This window comes from Neophocaena asiaeorientalis, unplaced genomic scaffold (genome assembly GCF_003031525.2).
Source record: "Neophocaena asiaeorientalis asiaeorientalis breed wild unplaced genomic scaffold, Neophocaena_asiaeorientalis_V1.1 scaffold297, whole genome shotgun sequence".
Lineage (NCBI taxonomy): Eukaryota > Metazoa > Chordata > Mammalia > Artiodactyla > Phocoenidae > Neophocaena > Neophocaena asiaeorientalis.
This window is the reverse complement of record NW_020175435.1, coordinates 1,858,519-1,881,330: the sequence shown is the minus strand read 5'-3', so window position 1 is coordinate 1,881,330 and position 22,812 is coordinate 1,858,519. Positions and strand designations below refer to the sequence as shown.

General features: G+C 37.9%; 1 protein-coding gene across 5 annotated transcripts in view; it reads right to left on the bottom strand.

Moving 5' to 3' along the window:
- The window catches only part of MCTP2 (multiple C2 and transmembrane domain containing 2), a 243,719-nt gene that overhangs the window by 74,544 nt on the left and 146,363 nt on the right, over positions 1–22,812 (bottom strand). For all 5 annotated transcript variants that reach the window (XM_024767708.1, XM_024767710.1, XM_024767711.1 and 2 more), the window contains 3 exons: positions 7,931–8,032; positions 5,716–5,790; positions 3,290–3,409 (listed from right to left, as the gene is read on the bottom strand). In XM_024767708.1, coding sequence (XP_024623476.1) covers positions 3,290–3,409; positions 5,716–5,790; positions 7,931–8,032 — 297 coding nt within the window. The remainder of the gene's footprint in view (positions 1–3,289; positions 3,410–5,715; positions 5,791–7,930; positions 8,033–22,812) is intronic.

Here is a 22,812-nt window from a genome sequence, read left to right as displayed (position 1 = left end):
CCTGCTTTCAACAAGATACGATATATTCATACATACATCCACAGGATCCCTTAGAAAATGTATGGCTTGCTTTCATAAAGTCTTAAGATTAACAACCAGAATATACTAAACATGATCCTATAACATTCCTGCTTTGTATCAACTGAAAATAGAAACATGAACATGATGTTAGTAAAGCAATTTCATGTTACCTGACAAAACAGAAGTGAAAAATTCCTATGTTTCTGCCCTTAGCTCGTGGTGCTGTACCTCTAGGGGAAGGAAAAGCCCCAATGGAGACGGGTTTAGCCAAAACGGTTCTTTTCACACCTGTGCAGTGAACCCTCAAAGAGCACTGATCCTAATTTCTAATAGAGAAAGGCCTTCACATGCAGTCCTATTGTTTAATAAATTCTTGGCTTAAGACCTTGCTTCAGACCAGCACGAAATTGCTCTGCCCCTGAAATGCCAAGGCAAGTGGACGGAGCATGAACAAAGTACCACATGGATGAATAAAGACCCGGAGCAGCATTCTGTCCTCAGTAGATCGTAGGAGAACATCAGTGTGTACTGTACCACCAAGACAAACACAGTGTTCTCAGTAGTGGAGTGAGGGAGCGAAGCCAGGCTTCAGCATCACAGTCTCCCCGTTCCTCCCTCTCTGGCCCAGGTCACCCGAGGATCCAACATTCTTCAGAAAGACAACCCTGAACAGAGTCCTACAGAGTCAGGGGCACAGCCAGTGGCAGCCCACAGGCTTGGAATCACCCATCAGCACTCCACAAGCAGCTAGCGTTAAGTCTGTAAGCAAGAGCCATGAAAGCAAAAATGTTTTCTGAAAAATATGAAGGCTTGGCTACCCATGATCTTATTAAAGAAAATAAGGGAGGCTACAATGCATCTTTTATTTTATCCTAAAATGTATTTTCTTTATATGTTCTCGCTTTAAAAGCAGAAATAGTTTTGGAGTGACCATCGTGATGGTAGCAACAAAAACATTCTCTAATGAAATTACACATCAGCAGCTTAGGGAGGGGAGATACCTACGTCTCTACATCTGCAGTGTCTCCGAGACCCACCATGGCTGGTCAAAGTAAATGTGAGATAAACATTCAAAAGTAGAGTTTCAAATGAAAACAGAAAACTAAGTGTATCTGAATGAAGCTGCCTTTATTTCAGTACCTTCAGGACAACCTAGAGAGAGAAAGAACGGATGCACAGGTGTCCCCCATCCACACCTGCAGCGGGGCCTCCCACCATCTCATAAACTCAGGTACCCTTGCAAAATTACATTTTGGCACACCAGCAAGAAGAGCACTCCTCTATCTTTCATTCCTTGGGCCTTAGGGATTTTAAAGGAGGATGTGCTAGCCTGCCTCTGGCAGCCAGCCTGGCAGAGGGCTGTGCGGTGCGGTGTCAGCAAGGAGGGTCCACTCAGGTCCCAGGCCATGCAGAAGCGGCCCCCATGCCAAGGCTCCCTTCCCGATTAGAAGCCCCCTCTATGAAACAACTTATTTCTATTCATTGTTGTAATCTTTCTTCAGATCAGGCTGACAGCCCATTAATCATTTCTGTCATCCCCCTACATAATCCAGTGCAACAGATCTCTGTTTTTCTAAAAATCTCAGTGCCAGAAACTAAGCTCAAGAAAGAGGAAATCCTTCTTCCTCCAAGGGACTGGCCGGGGTGCTGACTGGAAGAAGCCACCAATCATGTTGACTTGCCTCGTTTGCCCAGAATCACACAGAATATTCCCTGGAAAGTTTGTAGAGAGGATTCAGGTGGGAAACAGAGGCAGGGAGGCTGAAGAGGAACCCAACACACGAAGCCCCCAGCTGAGGAGAATGTGAGAAAGGGAAGTGGATAAATCAGTGCCAAGTCAAAGGCAGATAGGGATTAATAAAATCCTTCTTAATTTTGTAATCAAGCCCAATTGTTCTAGCAACTTTAAAACAAAGAAAAGGTATATTAAACGCCAAGGCTGCAGCCATCACAGGGCTTCTACCTCCTGAACCAATGAAAAACTAACATTAACTAAAGATAAAACAGAGTGCTAAAATGGCTAAGAAAAAGCCTCTTATGGAGCCAGTATACAGCTTGCATAATAAAGGTGGGAGTGACCTCCAACCCACTGACCTCTGGAACTGATTTTTTTTTTTTTTTTTTTTTTTTTTTTTTGGGATAAGCGGGCCTCTCACTGTTGTGGCCTCTCCCGTTGCAGAGCGCAGGCTCCGGACGCACAGCCTCAGGGGCCATGGCTCACGGGCCCAGCCGCTGCTTTTTTTTTTTTTTTTTTTTTTTTTTTTTATGTGGATAAGCCTGGTGGGTAAGAGAGAGCATGGATGATAGAAACCAGAAGACAAAAGAGCCGTGATCATGACTCAACCACTCACACATCGTACTAGGTCCTACTGTGATCTTTGCACAGTGCAGAAGTTAATGGCATAATACAAAAGGCACAAGATTAGCAGTCGAGCAAATTGGTTTCTCCTCCCATGCCTGACGCTACCAATCTGATCAATGACAAGTGCCTTTACAGATGAGGGAGGATGCCCAGAGATGTAAAGTGAGGACATTATGCTAACTTTCAAGTCCTTACAAGATTCTTGGACTCTCTGGTTGACCTAGGTGGTTTTAAGATCTCATGCAGTTCTGAGATTCCGTGATTTTATTATGCTCATAAGGAAAGGCCAACTATTATTATAAGAATGTATTTCACAGACAGTGGTTCTCCTTTGTGCTGTTGAGTCAACTTGTAATGTGGAGTAATCAGTTACGTCTCAAGAGGTTTGATCTGAATAAATGTTTTTTTTTATACCGAAGTTTGCCAATGATTTACTTAAAACATAAATGAGAGCGATTTAGTCTTCATTTAGTTATGTGATTTTTCAACTGCCATTTTTCAGAAAACACTGGCCCTCATGAGTACAGAAGGAGACAAACACATTGTGGGTACTATACGAATGGTTTATAAGAACCACCACAAAAACATTTAAAAATGCATAGAACACTGGCTCTCTTTACCTTATCAAGAGATAGTATATAAGTATGATTTGGGTAATTGAAGGGATTTCCAAGGGTAAATCTGACAAGTATGGTCTTGGAAAGACCCCTCCTACATAATCTCCTATGTCATAATATATTTTAGAAAGATGAATGACTATCCTTTTTTTTAAAGTTTCCTTACCAGTGTAAACTTCAGCTATGTTGAATGTGCTTCATTCTGCTTCACGTAAGTAAAATAAAACCCATCTGCATTTGGACTTGGGACTCAGAAGCAAATAAGTTGAACATAAAAAAGGAAGCTTACCACGAATGCTACTGTACTTCTCAATGTGGATTCCCACTGGAAACAGCTTGTAAGGAACTGTACTATATTCCAGACTGTCATGGTGAGTCTTTTCACTCGGTCTACATCTCTTGATAAGATCTGATTAAAAAAATGGAAAACAGAGAACTAGGTTTAAACACTCCAAAGATTCTCTTTAGATCAGACAGCTTGGTCATTTAAATTATATTCTGTATAACTGCCAATGAACAAAACAGTAAAAATGAAGAGTCCTAATACTTTCTCTAAAGTTCATTTTTAAACTATGATCATCCTGGGAGGAAAAGAAAATCCAATGCATTTTATAGCTCCTTTGAAGGAGAATAGGCTGTTTCAATAATGTTCAGCACAAAACTGAGCTGGTAAAAAATACAGCAGTCAGGGGACTTCCCTGATGGCGCAGTGGTTAAGAATCCACCTGCCAATGCAGGGAACACGGGTTCGATCCCTGGTCTGGGAAGATCCCCCATGCCGTGGAGCAACTAAGCCCATGCACCACAACTACTGAGCCTGTGCTCTAGGGTCTGCGAGCCACAACTGCTGGGCCCACGTGCCACAACTACAAAAGCCTGAGCATCCCAGAGTCTACGTGCCACAACTACTGAGCCTGCGTGCTGCAACTACTGAAGCCCGCGCACCTAGAGCCCGTGCTCCGCGACAAGAGAAGCCACCAGTGAGAAGCCTGCCCACCACAACAAAGGGTAGCCCCCACTCGCCTCAACTAGAGAAAGCCCGCACACAGCAACAAAGACCCAACGCAGCCAAAAAAACAAAACAAAACAAAAAACCAGCAGTCAGGCATGTGAAATATGTGTGTGTGTGTTTGAGAGAGACAGAATGGAATGAGGGACTATGTTGCTTAGTTTGGAAGGAAATGGGTAGATTTACAGTAGAAATGTACGTGTACTCTAGCTCACCTAAACCAGAAGAAAAAGTCTATTCTATAGGAAAGTAAAGCTCTGGAAAGGAAATCCAGCTCTCCTACCTCTTTGCTGTGTGACCTTGGGCCAGTTTCTTAACCTCTCTCTTATTCAATGGGGTTGATAGGAGTGCTAACCTTGTAGGTTGTGGAGAGACTCAAAGGGCTTAGAAGAGAGCCTGGCACATACTAAGTGATTTTAAGTATTTGTGTCATGAGCACAAGTTTCAACTTTATAAAAATCTGGGGACACTTAGTGCTGAGAGGAACTTGGGGAGAAACCTAACATACCCCAGGGTCTCAGCCCCAAAACCCCCGGTGCTCTCAGATCCCAAAGCCACCCAACGTGGAGGTCCTGTTTGGCAAAGGAAATGTCTTTTCTCCCAGTTGTAGGTAGATTCATTTCAATTTGTTTGCAAAGCAGCTGTGCCACCTACCTCAACTCAGGTTTTAACTTTCAAGTAAACAGAGCAAAAGGCAATAATAAAAACAATAATAAAGCCATTTCCTCAGATTACACAAAATAAATATTACACTCAATGTTACGCAGACCAAAACAAAACATTTGGACGCCCCCTTCAGAAGAGGTTTAAGGCCTTTCCCGAGTGTGTCCAGAAGTTCATGGGAAACCAGAGGGTGATAAGATGCCTTTATATTTAACTTGCTTTCTGTAATCCACAGCTGCTCACCCCACAGGAAGTGGTGGAAGTAATAAACACTTTAAAAAGGGGACACTTTGTTCTTTGCTACACAACTGAAGAGGGACAGTAAGTACAGAGTGAAATCCTGAACTGTGTCTGAATAGGACAGGGAGGGGCTCTGAAAAGAACTGTAAAGGTCATGTTAAAAAAAAAAAAATAAAATGTGAAACTTCCTCTACTTGGCCCTGATCTTCACTTTTTGTTGAACTGATGAGAGAGGAATTAAGGGCAACAGGCAGAGGGAGTGAGAGTTAACTCAGTAGGAGGTAAAATGCCAACACAATCCAAATTTAGGCAAAAAAAAGTGGTAGGGGCAGGTATCGGTGAATCTGAGGCTGGACATCTCGAAAGATCAACTGGGTTAATTCCATGATGGACTCCACTGGCAGAATGCCTCCCTGAAATGTTGAAAGATAGAGACTAAAATGGCTGTGATTAAAGGAGGGTAGGAGGGGCAAGTAAGTTCAAGAGAAGGTTTATGGCTTGATGCTCAGAATTTTTGTTTACAAAATGGTTCAGGGGATGAATGGAGGGCTGACACCCTCTGCAGCATCCAATAGCTATGTTCTGAGTCTTTCCCTTCTTACTGAGCCCAACTGAAGTCCTTGTCTAGGGAGAGAAGGAGAGATAGAGGAAGGAGTGGAGAGATGGGGAGACAAGCGGGGAGAGGGAGGAGGGAGAGAGGAAAACAGAGAAGGAGGGCGAGATGCAACCAAGTCATGACCAGTAAGTACTCCGGGTGCTGGGTGCTGACTGTACCAACAAGCCAGTTTACTGCACTGACCTACCTTTTTGGACAGCTTGCGGCTATCTTCAACAAAGCGCTTTTCTCTGGGAGTAAAGGTCCGAATACTTGCTTTGATCTAGAAAGACACCAGTGTTAAAAGGGGCAGCATTGAGGTGGACTTCACTCTCTTCTTTTTCTAATGACTGAGAAGCTCTGAGCCTTCTGACCCTAAGGGCATGGGGTTAGGGGTTTGGGGGGTGGCAGAGACATGGTGGGTACCCGGAGCTCTGCATGGGTCTCCGGAGTCTCATTTCATGAGCATCACTCGGGTAGGTCAGACTGGAGATTCCAGAGTGTTGTTTCCACGTTGCAAATCAAAGAGATATTTTAAACCACTGCAGAGATGGGGCTCATGAAGTCCTCAAACCAACGTCTCTAAAAAAGTAAAACTTCCTTTCACATCAAAGTTTTGAACTGCTCTTTGCCAGTAATACCTTGCATGTGAAAATCAGTTTCCGGCTTATAATAATATCTTTTCCAAGGAGAATCTCATTTCCTCTCAATGATCCAGAAAAATAAGTAAATGAGTCATTTTAGCCCAGCTTTTAGGGAATAAACTGAGGGTCAGAGAGATTTCATGGTTTATCCAAATCACTAAACTGAGGAAAACCTCAAAGAACAAAATTCAAGTCCTTCTCCTCTACATCAGATGGACAACTAGAACATTACTTAACAGTTTTTAATTTAAGGCTGTTTTTCCCCCTAAAACTCAAGTTTTACCTGTGTGCATGGTCTATATATAAGTACCTGCCAGAAGAAAAGAGGAGATGAAGGGTGATCTGTGTGCAACACACACATATGATCTCCTTGAAGGGAAAGGGTAAGAAATGGGGAAAAAGAGGAAGTAACAACAGACCCCATACCGGAGGCTGTGCCCAGAGTTCTAACATTCCCAGGAATAAAATATAAAACTTCCCTGCCATTGATTTTATGAATAATCTCTTAAAGATAGTAAACAATCAGCAATGCAGCATCGGGATAATTGAAAAGTCAGAAAGATCTGGATCTGGATCCGGCTCACTCATTTACCAGCAAATCAGCTCCCCTGTTTAATTCCATTTGCTCATCATAAGATGGCATTCATGATAGCTAGGGACCAGGCTTATTGCGGGGATGAAATGAAATAGTATCAGAGCCTGGCCCATCATAGATGGCCAATAAATGGCAGCCATTCTTCTAATTATTGTAAAAGCGCCATTATGCTACATTCATTTACCCCACTAACTGGATTAACCTGTGCTCTCCCTTCCCTTTCTAGAACTTACTGCTGATACTATGACAAGGAATGCTCACAGCTAAGTAAGCCATGTCTGCGCACGCCTAGGGATTTCTGCTCCTGGCACTTGAATAGTATGCCCATCTAGAACCAACTGTGCTAATTCGCAAACCTATTTATGCCCATTTTACCCGTTACTATAATTCTACATTAATTATATAAATTATTGAAATACAGATCAAAAGACTTGAAATCGATGTTGCTCTAGAAAGCCTTGAGAAAGGTCAGTGACTAAAAAGATACTGCTATTGAGGTGATGATTTTATGGAAAAATAATCAGGAGGAATTCCACATTCAGATTGTTCTGTGAGTGTTTTTTAAAAAATATCTCTACTTTCAAGAAACTGAAATTAGAAATCATAGATGTTACGGGTGTATTTATGCAAGGAATATGCTGTAGAACTAAAAATAATATGTCCATGCTATTTAAAAAAAGGTTTTAGGCCCACACCTAAAAATTGGCAAGTGAATGTATATTTATGTATTTTATTTATATTAAACTAATAGTTTAAGATACATTAAAAAAATCCTCCTTTAACTGTAGTTTTCAATTGAGTAACTACCTGCCTTGATAGTGTTGGATAGCAGGACATCTACTATAATAATTAAATAACATGTCAGAGGCTTGAAGATATCTCTGTCCAACAGCCAACTGTTGCCTTGGAAGAAGATTAAAGGTAATATAGCTAAGAACCTAATTTTCCTCTTATTTTTTTTTCCCTTGACATTTATTGAGAATTACACACCATCAATTCTACTGGTCCACCAGGATTAATACCAGACTGTCCAGCACTGATTTTTCTTGGCTCAGTTTTAAAACACTATTTTCTTTGTAGCTGCAAAAATTCTGAAACATTTTACATTGATTTGAATCTCTCCAGGCTGGCCACCTTTTACTTTCCATAGAGAGAAGCTGGGACATATGTCCAGTTAGACCTACCGGATTATATATGAGGTCCATCTCCAAGTAAATAACTCCTTTAAAAGCTTGTTCTAAATCTTTATTCTTCAACACGTAACAGTTTGTCTGTCCGTCTCGAATCTGTCATAAACAATAGATAAAATACAGACTTTCTACGGGATTTAAACAGAACGAGCTGACAACATTGAAAATGCAGAACGTATACACAGATGAAGCCAATATTAAGCAAATATTAAAACTATGTAAATATTAAATCATAAATCAACTTTTAATTCTAGAGTGCTGCTATAACTGATAAGAAGATAAAGTAACAATCACCAGGCTGAAACTGATATACGAGAGGAAAATTAGTGGTACAAATGATTACTAAGCCTACCAGGGTCTTCATTCAAAAATCCCAGAGGTTAAACATTTTAATTTGTTAAAAAATGATGAAGATTCTACAAAATTTCTGGCAAGTACTACTCAAGATTGCCAAGGTCATGGGAAAAAGGAAAAACTTGGAAACTGCCACAGTCAGAAGACTAAGATTAGATGATAAAATGCAATGTGGTACCCTGGGTTGGATCCTGGAACAGAAAAAGGACATTAGTGGAAAAACTGGTGAAATCCAAATAAAGACCAGAGTTTAGTTAACAGTAATGTACAATGTCAGTTTTTTTTTTTAGTTTTGATAAATGCATCATGGCAATGTAAGATGTTAACATTAGAGGAAACTAGGTGAGGATAGATGGAAACTCTGTATCACTTTGCAAATTTTCTGTAAACCTAGAATTATTCCAAAATAAAAAGGTTATAAAATAAGATGTTTTATTTATTTATAATATGGTATTTTATTTTATAAAAATATTATAAAATATTTTATACAATATTTTATAAAACATTGCCTTGTAAAATATTGCCTTATAAAATATTATTTTATACAAATATTATTTTATACAAATACTATGAAATATTTTAAGGAAATGAATAAAGGAATGAGTTTTCTAAAAATGACCAGTGATTCACAGCCAAGGTGCAATGAAAATTAAATAAACCAGCACAGCTAAAGTTGAGGTCAAAATACAAAAACATTTCAAAAGAACAATGTGCTGATAAACCTACAAAATAAACAAGTTCTTCTGATAGCATCTCTCAGCCAAGCATGTCACATCAATGCCACATACCAATCTACCTGTGGACCCCAGTGTGTGAGGCATCTAAGAAAAAATCCCCTGTATCATTTTGGAAATGACTTGGCTCCCATTATGGCATCTTCTTTTCAGATTTGATAGCAGCAATGCTTATATTATACAGAGTGGTAGTATATGCATTTTTAAACTTCTGGCTTATTCGAAGCATATCTGTTAACTCCAACAGGGCAGAGCAAAACTTGAGCTGACCAAAAGCTCCATTTGGGATTGTAATGATCAAACATCTGAAATAACATAGGAAATTTGAGGGCATGAAATCTGAGCCATATTTTAAATGACTATTGCTGTCACTACAAGAATCCAGCACAAGTGTTCTTATAAACAGTGGTGGAGATGAGTTGAATAAGTCACGGGAGGGAAACAGAGCCATTCCACTTTACAAGGGAGAGGTCACCTTCCTTCCCAAAGTCACCCCACCTCTCTCAAATTGAATAGGTTTTAAACAGAAAGATGGTTTTCCTGGCCAGTGGCTAAGAGGAAGGGGGTACCCCATAAAGACCTGGCTTCCTTCCTAAACGGTATCCAAACAGGATTCTGAGCTTCCTCTTTTATCCACTGTCTCACTTAATAAATTGTGGGTGTTAAAGTTGAAAGAAATAAATACAAAAACAGCATATGACAATTTGCCAAGCTGACTTTGGTCCAGTTTAGTTTTGCCTCAACCCAGAATCATTGTACTGTTATCTTAAAATTTCCATGATTTCTTAAAGGTTAGGAAGGGCAACAGAAGAACAAGAGGTATCAGTATAAAAAGAAATATTTTATAGTCAAAGAAGTTTTTTTGGGTAAATGATCGTTTCCTCTTTCTCAATGTCCTAGAATTGTGTCAGCAAAGCACAGAATCCACCTAGGACATTAAAGAAGTTTTTAAAGCTAGAGATATAATTAAGGCTACTCATGTTTGGCACTTTCATATATTATTTTAAAATATACAAATAGTAAGTTTAAAAATTTGTAAAAAGATTGAAAAATTATAGGAAATAAAAAAGTCCCTTTGAATGTCCATAAATAACCACAATTCTTTCCCTGAGAAGGAAATTAGATAGGGATTTGGCACGTACCCTTTCTAAATTTTTATTGAGAATTTATATTCATAAATATATCCTTGAAGAAAGTATCTTACATTTTTTGTGTTTCAAACTGTATATATTTTGTAATTTCATTCTGTATGTATCAATAGTATTTGGTAATGTGTCTGTATTAGTATACAGATCAGCCTCATTTCTTTAAACTGCTATGTAAAATTCAAAATCTGAATAAACCACAATTTAGGAACCCTTCTATTTATGAATATTCGGTTGATTCCACTTTTTCAGTCTGTCCTCTATAAGGAATATCTTTTGGGAAAAGATAAACTGAGAGACAGAGGAAATACACTACTTTGTATTTGGGATATGCTTGGGTTAAGAACAGATCAATGCATCTGAATATTTAGTGTTATAATTAAACACTGAGATAGTAACCAAAGAAACTATTTGTTAAATATTTTCATTTTCCATGGTGTTTATATAATTGAACTTCAAACACATGAATACAGGATAAAAAGTTCGGTAACACCCCAACTCGCCAAACTCCTACATGACAGTATTTATATAATAAATGAAAGCTAAACATATATATTTCCAGTCAAGAACTATATTTATTTATACTTAACTCTGAAAATTATTTCTAGCATTTTAGAATGTTAAAACCTCTATGAAATAGGACAACTAAAGCACAGCTAAAAGAAAACTTAGAGCAAAGAATCTATATATACTTTTGTCTTTAGGTATGAGATAGTCACTTCAATTAAGAAATTAAGACTTAAGTTTAATTCTGAGAGCTCTATCACCCAAGGCAAATTGTGACAAATGGAAATCTCGAAGTTCAACTGGAGAGTCTTCCTGGGCTGACATCGGGGAGGATTTCATTTCACTCAAATAGAAGGATGAAATAATAGATAATGTCCTTAAGTTTAGTGTTACAAGAAAACTCTTCAAATTGACTTATCACACACCTTTACATACTTGCCTTTCCATAGGTGAGGAGTACAGATATCAGGCAATAATTTGGGGAAGGCATCTCTGCAGGACAGTTATAAAGATTTAACCTAATTAGCAATTAAACTTCCATAATTAGGGAAATGGGCATTTCCATGTTCCTTTACATTATTTTCAGAAACAAAATGATATATCAGAAAGCTAACCATGCTAACTGTGAATTCTTGGTTACATCAGACAGCCAACGAAAGAGCACAGGAAGTCTGTTTCTGAGTAATGATTCAGGATTTCAGAGCCAGAGAACAAGTTACAGAGAAGGTAGTCTGGTTTAGATTTTAATCTGACCTGAAGTTATCTTTAACCTATGCAATTTTTCTCTATCTAAAAGAATTTTAAATCTGCTTACACAAGCTTTAAGCATGGTAAATATGAAGAACTTTTAAAAAGTTTGGTGATAAAACTAATTTTTGAGTCAAAGAGATACTACATTCATTATATTAGAAAACAAAACTTTTTAAATTGGCATATAACAAAGGTTAGTATGTGGGACAGAGAAAAAATATTTTTCTCAGCTGGAACTCTTTTTAAAGAATTCTCATTATTTAAAAAGAAACAAGAAAAAAAGAGAATTCTCATTAGTATGCTTTACTGTAACGTTTTGATGTGACAATATATCAACTGATTCAACAGCAAAGTTAATCAGAATCGATATGAAGGAATAAAACCATCAGTTGCTTTAAGGAGAAAAGATACACATTTAACATCAAAATCCAAACTGAAGAGTCATATTGATCCTCCCCAGCCCCCAATTCGACCTTCATGTGAATAAATGGAGAACGTTTGGGTGTAAACAAGTGTTATTCTATCAAAAGCTTTTCATTGCATGCAAAAGGGAAAATAATATGACATAACAATACAGCAGGTGATCCCCACTAATGCACATGCAAGGTGACTCCAACAAAATGTGATGTGAACAGACACATATTCACATGTGATATGTGGCTAGGAAAGAAGAAAAGTAAATATCCTTTACTTGGTAGTGATTCTATTCACATCCCCACTTGGAAACACGCCTGTTTACCACCGCAGGAGTTACAAACAGCACGAGAGATTGAAAAGCCCATAAGGTCACTGTTTGCCCTGACACAGTCAACCACCAGCCAGTAGAGGCAGCACGGAACTCATCACCCCAGCCCTCCACATACAACTCACCTTTCTCTGTGCAAAGGCAATCCAACCCACCCATTGCCTGAATCCAAAACCCAGCACTGAACTTTGGTAAAGGCAGAAAACCCTGCTGTACCCAAAATGTATTATCAACTCCTCTCCCTGAAATAGAAGCTGTCTTTACAAAGGAATATTTACTAATTGTAAGAATGGTGTACAATTTACAAAAATAGCTTAAAAAAAGGAAAAAAAAATGTAACTTTTACAATATTCCATTTTTTAACAAACAGATCTCTAATTTTTAATGTACTTTTATAAATATTTATCTTATGAAAATAGGATCATAGTGTATTGGATGAAGTTTGGGACTCCTTAGAGGCAGATGAAGTGAGTTTAAATTCTGGCTCTGCCTCAGAGTGGCTGGGTAACTTTGGATAAGTTACATAACTCCTCTCTTCTTCAGTTTCCTAATCTGTAAAGTGTGAATTAAAAAAAAAAAAAGGATACATATCTCAGCAGTTGTTGTGAAATAATCAGCAAAAAGCAATAAGAACAGTGACAAGTACACAGAAATTGCTTATTAAATAACATGATTTTTTCTGTCTTACTTTCATTTATGTACTTTTTAATCACTCGCGTTTTAAACTTAAAAAAAGTATGGGAAACATTCTCCAACGTAAAAATCGGTTCTCCATAATTTAGAATGGCTCTTCATTTTAAGAATATTCTATAATTAGCTTAACCAATCTTCCATTGTAACTAAGATTGCTTCCAATTTTTAACAACTGTAAACACTGTGATGGTTTTACACATAGATATCTTTGTGCTTCCATGATGCATTCCTAAAAATAAAGTCTTAGAGGTGGAATTATTGAGTCATATGGTACACCTATGTTTATCGTTTCGGCAAGTATTGCCAATTTGCTCTCCTAAAACGTTGTATTAATTTATACTCCTAGCCTCAGTGAATGAGCCTGTCCGTTTCCTTCCAATGTTGCCAACCATAGGCATTTTTATTTAATATACAGCAATTTCATAGGAATAAAATGGCCTCAGGTTGTTTTAATATGTGCTTTTTTTATATAACTAATGAAACTGAACATTTTCTGTCGTATGTTTATTAACAGTGGGCCATGGTAGGACCGTGAAACCAGACAGACTTCACTTTAATTCCCATTTCTGGCGTTTAGCATCTGTGTGACCATGGGTAATTACTGTATCTCTCCAAGCCCCAGCTGCCTCTCTAAAATAGATATCTAGAATATAAATGCTCAGAGATATGTGTCTATTAAATTTTAATCCAAGGTGCCTTATAGGAGGCTGGTAGCAGGTCATGCTCCCTCCAAAAGCATCTGAGAGAGTCCTTTGACTACACTTAATCATCACTGCTCATGAAAAATCTTGACTATATTTCTTAATCTGACTGCTTAAAGTAATTTGGTAACTTAAGCTACTAAAACAAGGGTGATGAAGATAAGAGCTTACATTTTAAGTGCTTACTGTGTGCTACTGTACTCTTTTTACATTTACCAAACCATTTAAATCCTCACCACAGACCTCCAACACAGGTACTGTGATAATTTTCATTTCATAGAGGAGGAAACAGAAACAGAAATGTCAAGTAAGGCGTCAAAAGTCACATAGCCAGTTAATGGAGAAGACTGGGGGCCAACCCAGGTGATCTGGCTCCCTCTTCTGCACTTTAAAAAAAATAAATAAATTTATTTATTTGGCTGCATTGGGTCTTCATTGCAGCTCGCGGGCTTTCTCTAGTTGCAGCGAGTCGGGGCTACTCTTCAATGTGGTGTCCGGGCTCTAGGCACACAGAATGTAGCACGCAGGCTCAGTAGTTGCGGCGCACGGGCTTAGTTGCTCTGCGGAAAGTGGGATCTTCCCAGACCAGGGCTCGAACCTGTGTCCCCTGCATTGGCAGGCAGATTCTTAAGCACTGCACCACCAGGGAAGCCCCCTCTTCTGCATTTTTAACAACCACGATGGTGGTTGAATAAAGCATGAGCCATTCATATGCTTATTAGCTATACAGAGTTCTGCCTCCTTGATTTAAATTTTCTGTTAGGTTGAATTGTCTTTTCCATATTGATCAAAAAAAACACTTTATATTAGTGCTGACATCTATTTGTTTTAGGCTGCAAGTATTTTTTACTAACCTATCCTTTGTCTTTTAATCTTCTATGGAAATTTTTGTTTTCACCATGACATCTTAAATCTTTCTTCCTTTATCATTCCTGTTTTTCAGTTTGTTTATGTAGCACTTCCCATTATTTTAATAGTTTTATTTATGGAACTATAAATAAATATTTATTTATTTATTTTGTTTCAAGCATTTGACCTTTAATTCACCTTGAAATAGTTACTGTGTTTGGTGTAACATGCCGACGCATTTTGCCCTGATGGATAAGCAACAACTTACCTCAGAATCACTTATATAGTGATCACTTAGTTTATCTTCTCAATGACTTCATGCTTCAAGTTTATCATATATTAAATTTCTCAATTAGTCTTTTTTTCATGTCCTTCAGTACAGTTCAGAAATTCCTCACATAGTTAAGCATTATAGCGTTTTTTTGTTTCCTGTTATACACTTTGATTTTTTTTTTTTAGGTTTTTCAGATTTTATTTTTAGGTTTTTCTTTAGGTTTTTAAGATTTCTATTGGGTATGGGCACTGGTTTTCATTTTCTTAATTTTGATATTGTTTATACATAACTGACCTTTTTTTACTCTAATACATTGTCTATTAATTTTCTTTATATTTACAGATATTATCAGCTAGTACTTGCAAATAATGTGTTTCCTTCATTCAAATATCATTTATTTCTCTTACATTTTTGCATTGGCTGGATCTGACCTAAAAGGTTTAATTTTAATAGTTAATTCATAAGTATATAAGCTCATTAAATTCTTGCAACAATCCTAGCAGTAGAAACTACTGTTATCTTCATTTTAAAAATGAGGAACTAGAGCAGTTTCCCTGGTGGTCCAGTGATTAAGACTCCAGGTTTCCACTGCAGAGGGTATGGGTTCCACCCCTGGTCGGGGAAGTTCCACATGCCATGAGGTGTGGCCAAAAAAAAAAAAAAATGAGACACTAGAATAACTATCTCTAGCGTTTCAGCAATAAGTCTTAATGTCTGTGATACTTCTGATAGATATCATTCATCATGTTAAGGCACTGCTCATCATTTACTAATTTATTAGACTATTTTTTCATAATCAAGAATGGATGTTAAATTTTATCAAGTACACCTTCTACATCTATTGAGATTGTCAAGGTGTTTTTTTTTCTTAACTCAATAATATAAATTACACAATTAGATTTCCTAATGTGTTCAATCTTACTGATGTTCCATGAAAGGTATATAATTTGCTTTTTTTTAAATGTGTTTTTTTTAATATCAGAATTATTTTAGTCTCAGGGAATGAATTCACACATTTTCCATTTTCTTTTATGTTCTCAATAAACTTCAATAACATTTAAGAATTGCCTGTGCAGTTAAGGTTTCAAAACTCATGTTCATTAAATGATTGAAATGTTTTATTTTCTTATTCGGGGGGAGGGGAGTATGCAGGGAGAAGAGGGTGGAGTTATTTGATAACTGTTTCTGATATTTCCATCACTAATGATTTTCACTAAACAGTGCATTTAATACCTGATATTCAAGTTCCTCTAATTATATTTTTAAAGATAATTTCCTTGATATTTTTATACATTAATTTCTTCAAATGGGGTACTGTATTATATTTTTAGTTAACTTGGGGAGATTTTTATACCTTTACAATACCTAAGTCTTCCCAAGGTATGTCTCTATATTTATTAACGTTTTCTCTCATACTTAGTAAAATTTAGTTATGTTCTTCATAGCAATCCCCATATTTCTTGTTGTTCACTCATTCTTAATAGCATATGTTTTCCCTTTCTTTCATTAGCCTTGTAAATGGCTTACCTGTATCACTGGTTTTGGGGGGAACTAATACTTGGATTTATCAAATACACTGTTTAAATACTTTCTATGTAATTGCTCTTTTATTAATCTTCATAAATTTCTTTATAATTTTCTCAGTTTTCTTTATTTTAGTTCATTTTGTTGAGATGTTTAATTGATTTTCAACCTTGTTGTTCAATTATAAAACCATTCACGTAACTTCCCTGGTGGTCCAGTGGTTAAGACACTGTGCTTCCACTGCAGGGGGCACAAGTTCGATCCCTGGTCAGGAAACTAAGATCCTACATGCCCTGTGGTGCAGCTAAAAAAAATTTCCTCTGAATAATACTTTTGGCCCTTACCCATAGTTTTTATATATTGTATTTCATTGTTAGTTTCTAAGAAGTTTATAGTTGCAGTTTTGGTATCTACATTAGCTACCTGAGATTTTTTTCTACCAAGGGTTTTGATACTTGTTTCATTTTTGTTATTTATTTCTCTGTGCTGTGATCACAGTACAGGTTCTGCCTTTTTGAAATCTATTGAAGCGTTCTGGACCCACAACATAATCAACAATTAAACAAGTTAAGTGGGTATGTGAACAGAATATTTTATGTGTGTGTCTACCCATATATATGTTGGACAAAGCTTACGGCTGATTCTCTAGTCTAAGAACCACCATTTTAGTTTGTTTAAAATTCACCTGAGAACTTGCTAAAAAAATAAAAACAAAAACAAAAGAGATTCCAGGGTTTCATCACCAGAAATTTAGTAGCTGTGGAATCATGTGCAAGGACTTTCGCTATTAGCATACACTTCATGGAACTTGGAATTTCAAAGACTTGGCACTTTAAAACATCACTTCAAAGCTTTGTTTTTTGTTTGATTTTTAAAAGCTAGATAGATAATATATGTTATTTTTCTGCGATTCCAATTTTGTAATTTTTCTGGTGTTTCAAATATTATATATATTTGTGTGTATATACATATGCACACACACATTTCCATGGGAAGTCATTCACGTAAAAGTTCCTGTCTTTATAACTTTATTGATAATTAATTTTGTAACTCATAAAATAGCCTCCTCTGTATGTTTCTCACTTACCTTTTATTTACATTTATGTGTTACACTTTTGTTCATCCATTTTAGTATTGCCATGTTTGAGGTGTCTCATCTAGAAGAAGCACTTAGATTTTACTCTTTCACTCATTATGAGAGGTTTTTCCATTTAATAGAAAAGTTTAACCCATTCAGCGTTTACCATCATGCAGGATATGCTCAGATTTATACTTTCTATCTTCCCGTTATAGGACAGTAGAGGAATCCCACTAGTCATTCTTCTTTCTCCCTTGGCCTGTCGTAACCAAATATCATCCACCTTCTACACCAGTTATGGTTCATGATCATTCCAGCATATTCATGGCACCCTTTGCTGGTTTCCAAGGCCAACAGAAAAATGAGCCTTATCTTCCTTTACTTCAATGAACATGTTGGACCAGGATTAGATGAGGAAGAGAGTTGACTGTTTGTGTCCAAAAATCACCATTTTGCCCTGTTAAATTTTGTATTTGGTTATACATCCATAAACATTTATGTAAAGTAAAATAAATATTATATATTTCAATGGCCAAAATTTCAGCATTAACTTAAAAAATATGATTAAGAATGTCCAGTACAATGTGCAAAATCCATCATAGGTGAGAGTTGGGCAAATACTTAATTGGAAATGCAAATGAAGATGTGCATGGACATTTATTTGGTACAGCAATTATAGAAAATTTATCCCATAAAGCGAATTAAGTGAGGCTGTTATTGGTGCACCTAGTTACCGTGCGCACCGGCTTCACAGAGAAAGCTAAGGGCTGCATGAAGGCCTGTGCTTCTGATATAAATTCACATGTGCATGTTGGCATAGCTTACACAAGAGGACTCAAATTTGTTTCAAAATGTAGGACCTGGGCTTCCCTGGTGGCGCAGTGGTTGAGAGTCCGCCTGCCGACACAGGGGACACGGGTTCATGCCCCGGTCCAGGGAGATACCACATGCTGCGGAGCGGCTAGGCCCATGAGCCATGGCCGCTGAGCCTGCGCGTCCAGAGCCTATGCTCCGCAACGGGAGAGGCCACAACAGTGAGAGGCCCTAGTACCGCAAAAAAAAAAAAAAAAAGTAGGACCTCATCAAATTGAGATGACTTCTCCATAGATAGTAGGAAATAACAACAAACAGATGCTTTTCCTATTTTACAGAAAGCTGATTTTCAAAGTCTCCCAAAATTGACCCATTAGATAATTAATTCTAGGAGGGTAAACACATGTTTAAATAAGAAGGATGAGAAGAACTTAGCCAGATTTTCACCACAAAATCAAGACCACTTAATTGAGAATAGCAATGAAAAATAAATCTACTGAACTGGATAATTATTAGGAGACAATGTCTATGTTGGGAATGTTTTAAAACTAAAACATTCCTACTGTTTTCCAATGTATATTTACTATATTATTGATTAGAAGATTTTTGGAAGAATGTGGAAATGTACAAATATTAAGAGTTTTCAGGACTTCCCTGGTGGTACAGTGGTTAAGACTCCACACTTCCACTGCAGGGGGCACAGGTTAGATCCCTGGTGGGGGAAGTTCCCTGTGGTGCGGCCAAAGAAAAAATTTTTTTTCAGATTATAATCCAATCCAACTGCAATTTTCTACTGCTTTTAATCATGAGTAAAAAGTTTTGCATATCTATATAATCATTTTAAAAAACTGTTTTTTAAAAAGTTGAACAGAAATGAAATCTATGGAAGGATGGCTCACTGTCCTGTATTTTTTCAATTCTGATGTATATCTGAGCACATGTATATGCTTTGAACAATTCACCACCATTAACAAATACACTGATTTTAGAATATGAATTTTAAGGGAGCCAAGAGTCATCCAATATATTCACCCTGATTAAAAGATATAGTGAATTCAGAACAGGCTCTTTATTTAACAGGCTGAAATGCACTTAGCACATTACCATTTCGAGAGAGTAAAAGTTGAAGTACTTTCAATACTTTACACTTAGACGTTTTAAAATGTAGTTTGCATTTTCTCTGAAAGTGTAAACCAAGTTTTAGTTTATGACTTGATTAAAGAAAACATGTTCTCACAAAAATTACGCACACTCTAAGAAATACAATTTTTGTTTTTAAATACGAAACAAGGTATTATAGGACACTGTTCCGTATCCTATAGAGGTAATAGTGAAGCACCAATGAATCCATTTTTATGACTAAAAATATTAAAAAACCAGGGAAATAAATCCTTTTCCTAAGAGGCATAGAACACAGAATTGAAGGGTTTTCTCTTTGATGCTTTTTTTCTGGAGTTGCAACCAATTCCTCCAGGAAGTCTTCCTCCCCTATAATTGCTTCACACAGGAGCCAAACTTTCTTCCTAGTTAACTGCTCTGTTATATCCATGCCAAAGCCTGCAGATAATCCTTGCTCACAGAATAGGCCCCAAACTCTCTCCACCCCTCCTGAGCTGCACTCTCCAGCCTCCCTGTTCACACTGAGAGCTAGGCACCAAGGCCGCTCTTTGCTTCCAGAATGTGGCCTCTCCTTTACCCTGCTGTTTCTCTGCTCATGCTTTCCCCTCTGCTTGGAATGGCCTTCATTCTTCACCTCACCCAGCAGTCCCTATCAACACCATACTCCTTCCTGGCCAGCTCAGACTCCCCACTTTCTAAAGTCTTCCCAAAGTTAAATTCAGCCCTCCCACCTTGCATTTTCCTGTTCCTTTTATATGGCACCTAATATTTTCGGTCATCTCACAGGCATCTCCCATGAAATGCAAGTCTTTACTTAACTCTGTATCCCACCTGCCCCCCTGCCCCCCACCTCCACTGCACTGAGCCCAGTGGCTGCACAAAACAGATCTCGGTTATGGCTTTTGGCACAATATTTACTTAACAGCTACTCACTATGGCAGCACATCATCCTCTTAGGATGGCTCTGATATGAGACCGCCTAATTCAAACCCAGCTTCCCCTACTTACCAGCTACAGGTCTTTCTTTGCCTCAGTTTCCCCATTTGTAGATGGTCATAATAATAAAGCACACCTCATTAGGCTGTCATAGAATTAATGATGGTAAGTGCACAGCACAGGGCTCTAGGTAAGTATTGCTCAATAGATATTAAATAAAGAAAAAACCTAGATCTAAATACATTTTAAAATATACCCTCTAAATCACAAGTTAGAATTATTTTAAAATAAATATAAACAAAATTTATAAATATAAATACTATAGATATAAGTAATATAAATTTTTTTTAAAAATCAAATGATCAATGAAATAACAAAATTTGCCTGTTACAGATACTGAGGGTTATGGCCTTTTTTTCGATCACATTTATATCTACACTTTAGGTAGGGAATCATTTCATTTGGAGAGGTATGTTGCGGGTGTATGGGGAAGAGCCCACACAGATCTTACGTAAGATCTGATCACTTTCCCAATCTACTGGTCAAAGCATCAGAAATAAATATGAACTGAAACAGCCATGCTGAACAACAACTACTGAAATGTCTTATTCAGCTCAACATCCCTGGGCCCCCAAAGTCCCTAAGGGGAAACGTGGCTCAGGCCGCACTGCCTTTACACAGTAGAGACCTTTCAGATCTGGGCTTATTTCTCCACGTGCTACATTTATATTAGAAACAAGCAGTATAAACCAAATCAAACACTCCCCGGCTGGAAACCTCCCTGTGGTTTCCCATCACCACTAAGAAAGAGCCAAAGTCCTTCTAACTTTCAGGTTGTCAGGGTCCTACAAGGTCCTCTTCCACGCCACCCTATCCCCTATTCTTTCCTATCTCACATTTGCTATTCTCTACTCACTCTATTCCAACCACATTGCTCTGCTATTTTTGGAATTTGACAGTCAAGGCCTGGCCTTGGAACCTTTGAACTTGAAGATTTCCTGCCTGGAAGAGTTTCCCCAGATATCCTCCTGGTTTTCTCCCCTCCCTTACTTACTTAAGTTCTCACTCAAATGTTCCCTTTCCAGTGAGGTAATCGCTGCCTGAATCATGGAAAACTGCATCCCTTCCCCACACACATCCTCTTGGAGGCCCCTCCCCCTGCTTCATTTTCTACATAGCACTTTTCACCATCTAACCTACTGTGCATTGCTTTGCTTTTTTTTTTTTTTTTTTTTTTTTTTTTTCTGGTTTGTATATTGCCTCCTGCAATCAAAAGATAAGTTCCAGGAGAGGACATAGCTTCACTGTGATAATTGTTAGAACATTACCACCTAAAACAATTCTTGGCACACACTGAACACTTGATAAATATTTATCGAATGAATGCTTAGATTGTGGGGCAGCTTATCAGCAACCTGAAAAATTAAGGGGGCTAATGGGCTTGCTTGCATTGAAACAAAGTCTTTCACAAATCACTCTATCTTGTATTTTGAAGGATATAGTTTGAAAGCTCTATTAATTTAGGTCAGTGGTTCTCCACTCCACCGGGAGTGACTCTGCCCCCTTCAGAGCACTGGGCGATGTTGCAAGACATCTTTGGTTATCACAACAGGGATGGGTGGATAGGTGCTCCTGGCATCTAGTGGGTAGAGGTCAGGGATGCTGCTAAAGTTCACACAGTGCATAGGACAGTCCCCGCAGCTGAGGACGATCCGTCCAACAATGTCAGGAGTGCTGAGGTGGAGAAAACCTAAACCTGATTTAGCCAGAGGTAATTTCTTAGATCTAACTCCACAGCGTATAGCGACTGTACATTCCTTGGGAGGGAGGAAAGAAAGTCAGTCAACTTGTTGGTATTCTAGGAAGACCAAACACACAAAATGTTTACATGCGAAACAGAGGGAGGTTAATAAAGATACGAAGTGGCGTTCACCCAGCAAGGAATCAAATATGCTACTAAGGATTTATCTATAAAACAAGAGGAGAAATGTCCCAAAAAAATAAATGTTAGAGAGAAAGGACACTAAATTCTAATGGAGAGCTTTGGTTCCTTGTCCCTTTAGACCTCTTTAAAATTGTGCGCCATGTTCTTGTTACATGGATTCTTTTAGGAATAACTGACAAAGTTGTAATAAAAAAAAAAAAAAAGGAGCGAAATCCCACATCACCATCTCCTCTCTGAGAGCCGGCGTGGCTTTTGCTGCTGGTGGCTCAGAACATTCGGCAGCAGCCAGCTCTGCAAGGGAGCAGCTGCTCCACAGTGCTCTTCAAGTAACATAAGGATATGAGAACTTGGGGAGAAATTAACCAAGCAATCAAAAAGGTAAGAGATATTGAGAGGTGCAGCGTTTCCCCCTCTGTAAACACCATGTGAGCTAGTCTAATCTCATGGATAAATTACAGACTGCTCCAGCCACAAAAATGCACTAAGAGCTTTGGGGAAATAAGTCTTTGGGAAGAAAGAAAAAAAAGCCTTCCTCACTGATAAACGCCGTTACAACTCTACCACACACTGTATGAATGGTTGGATGAAAAACTGAAATTTTCTCCTCGACAAGAGTACATTTGGCATAAACATAAGTGCCCAATTAATAGGTGAATTCAGACCCCAGCTTTCTACCTTTGCCCATGTAAAGACATTATATCATGCTCTG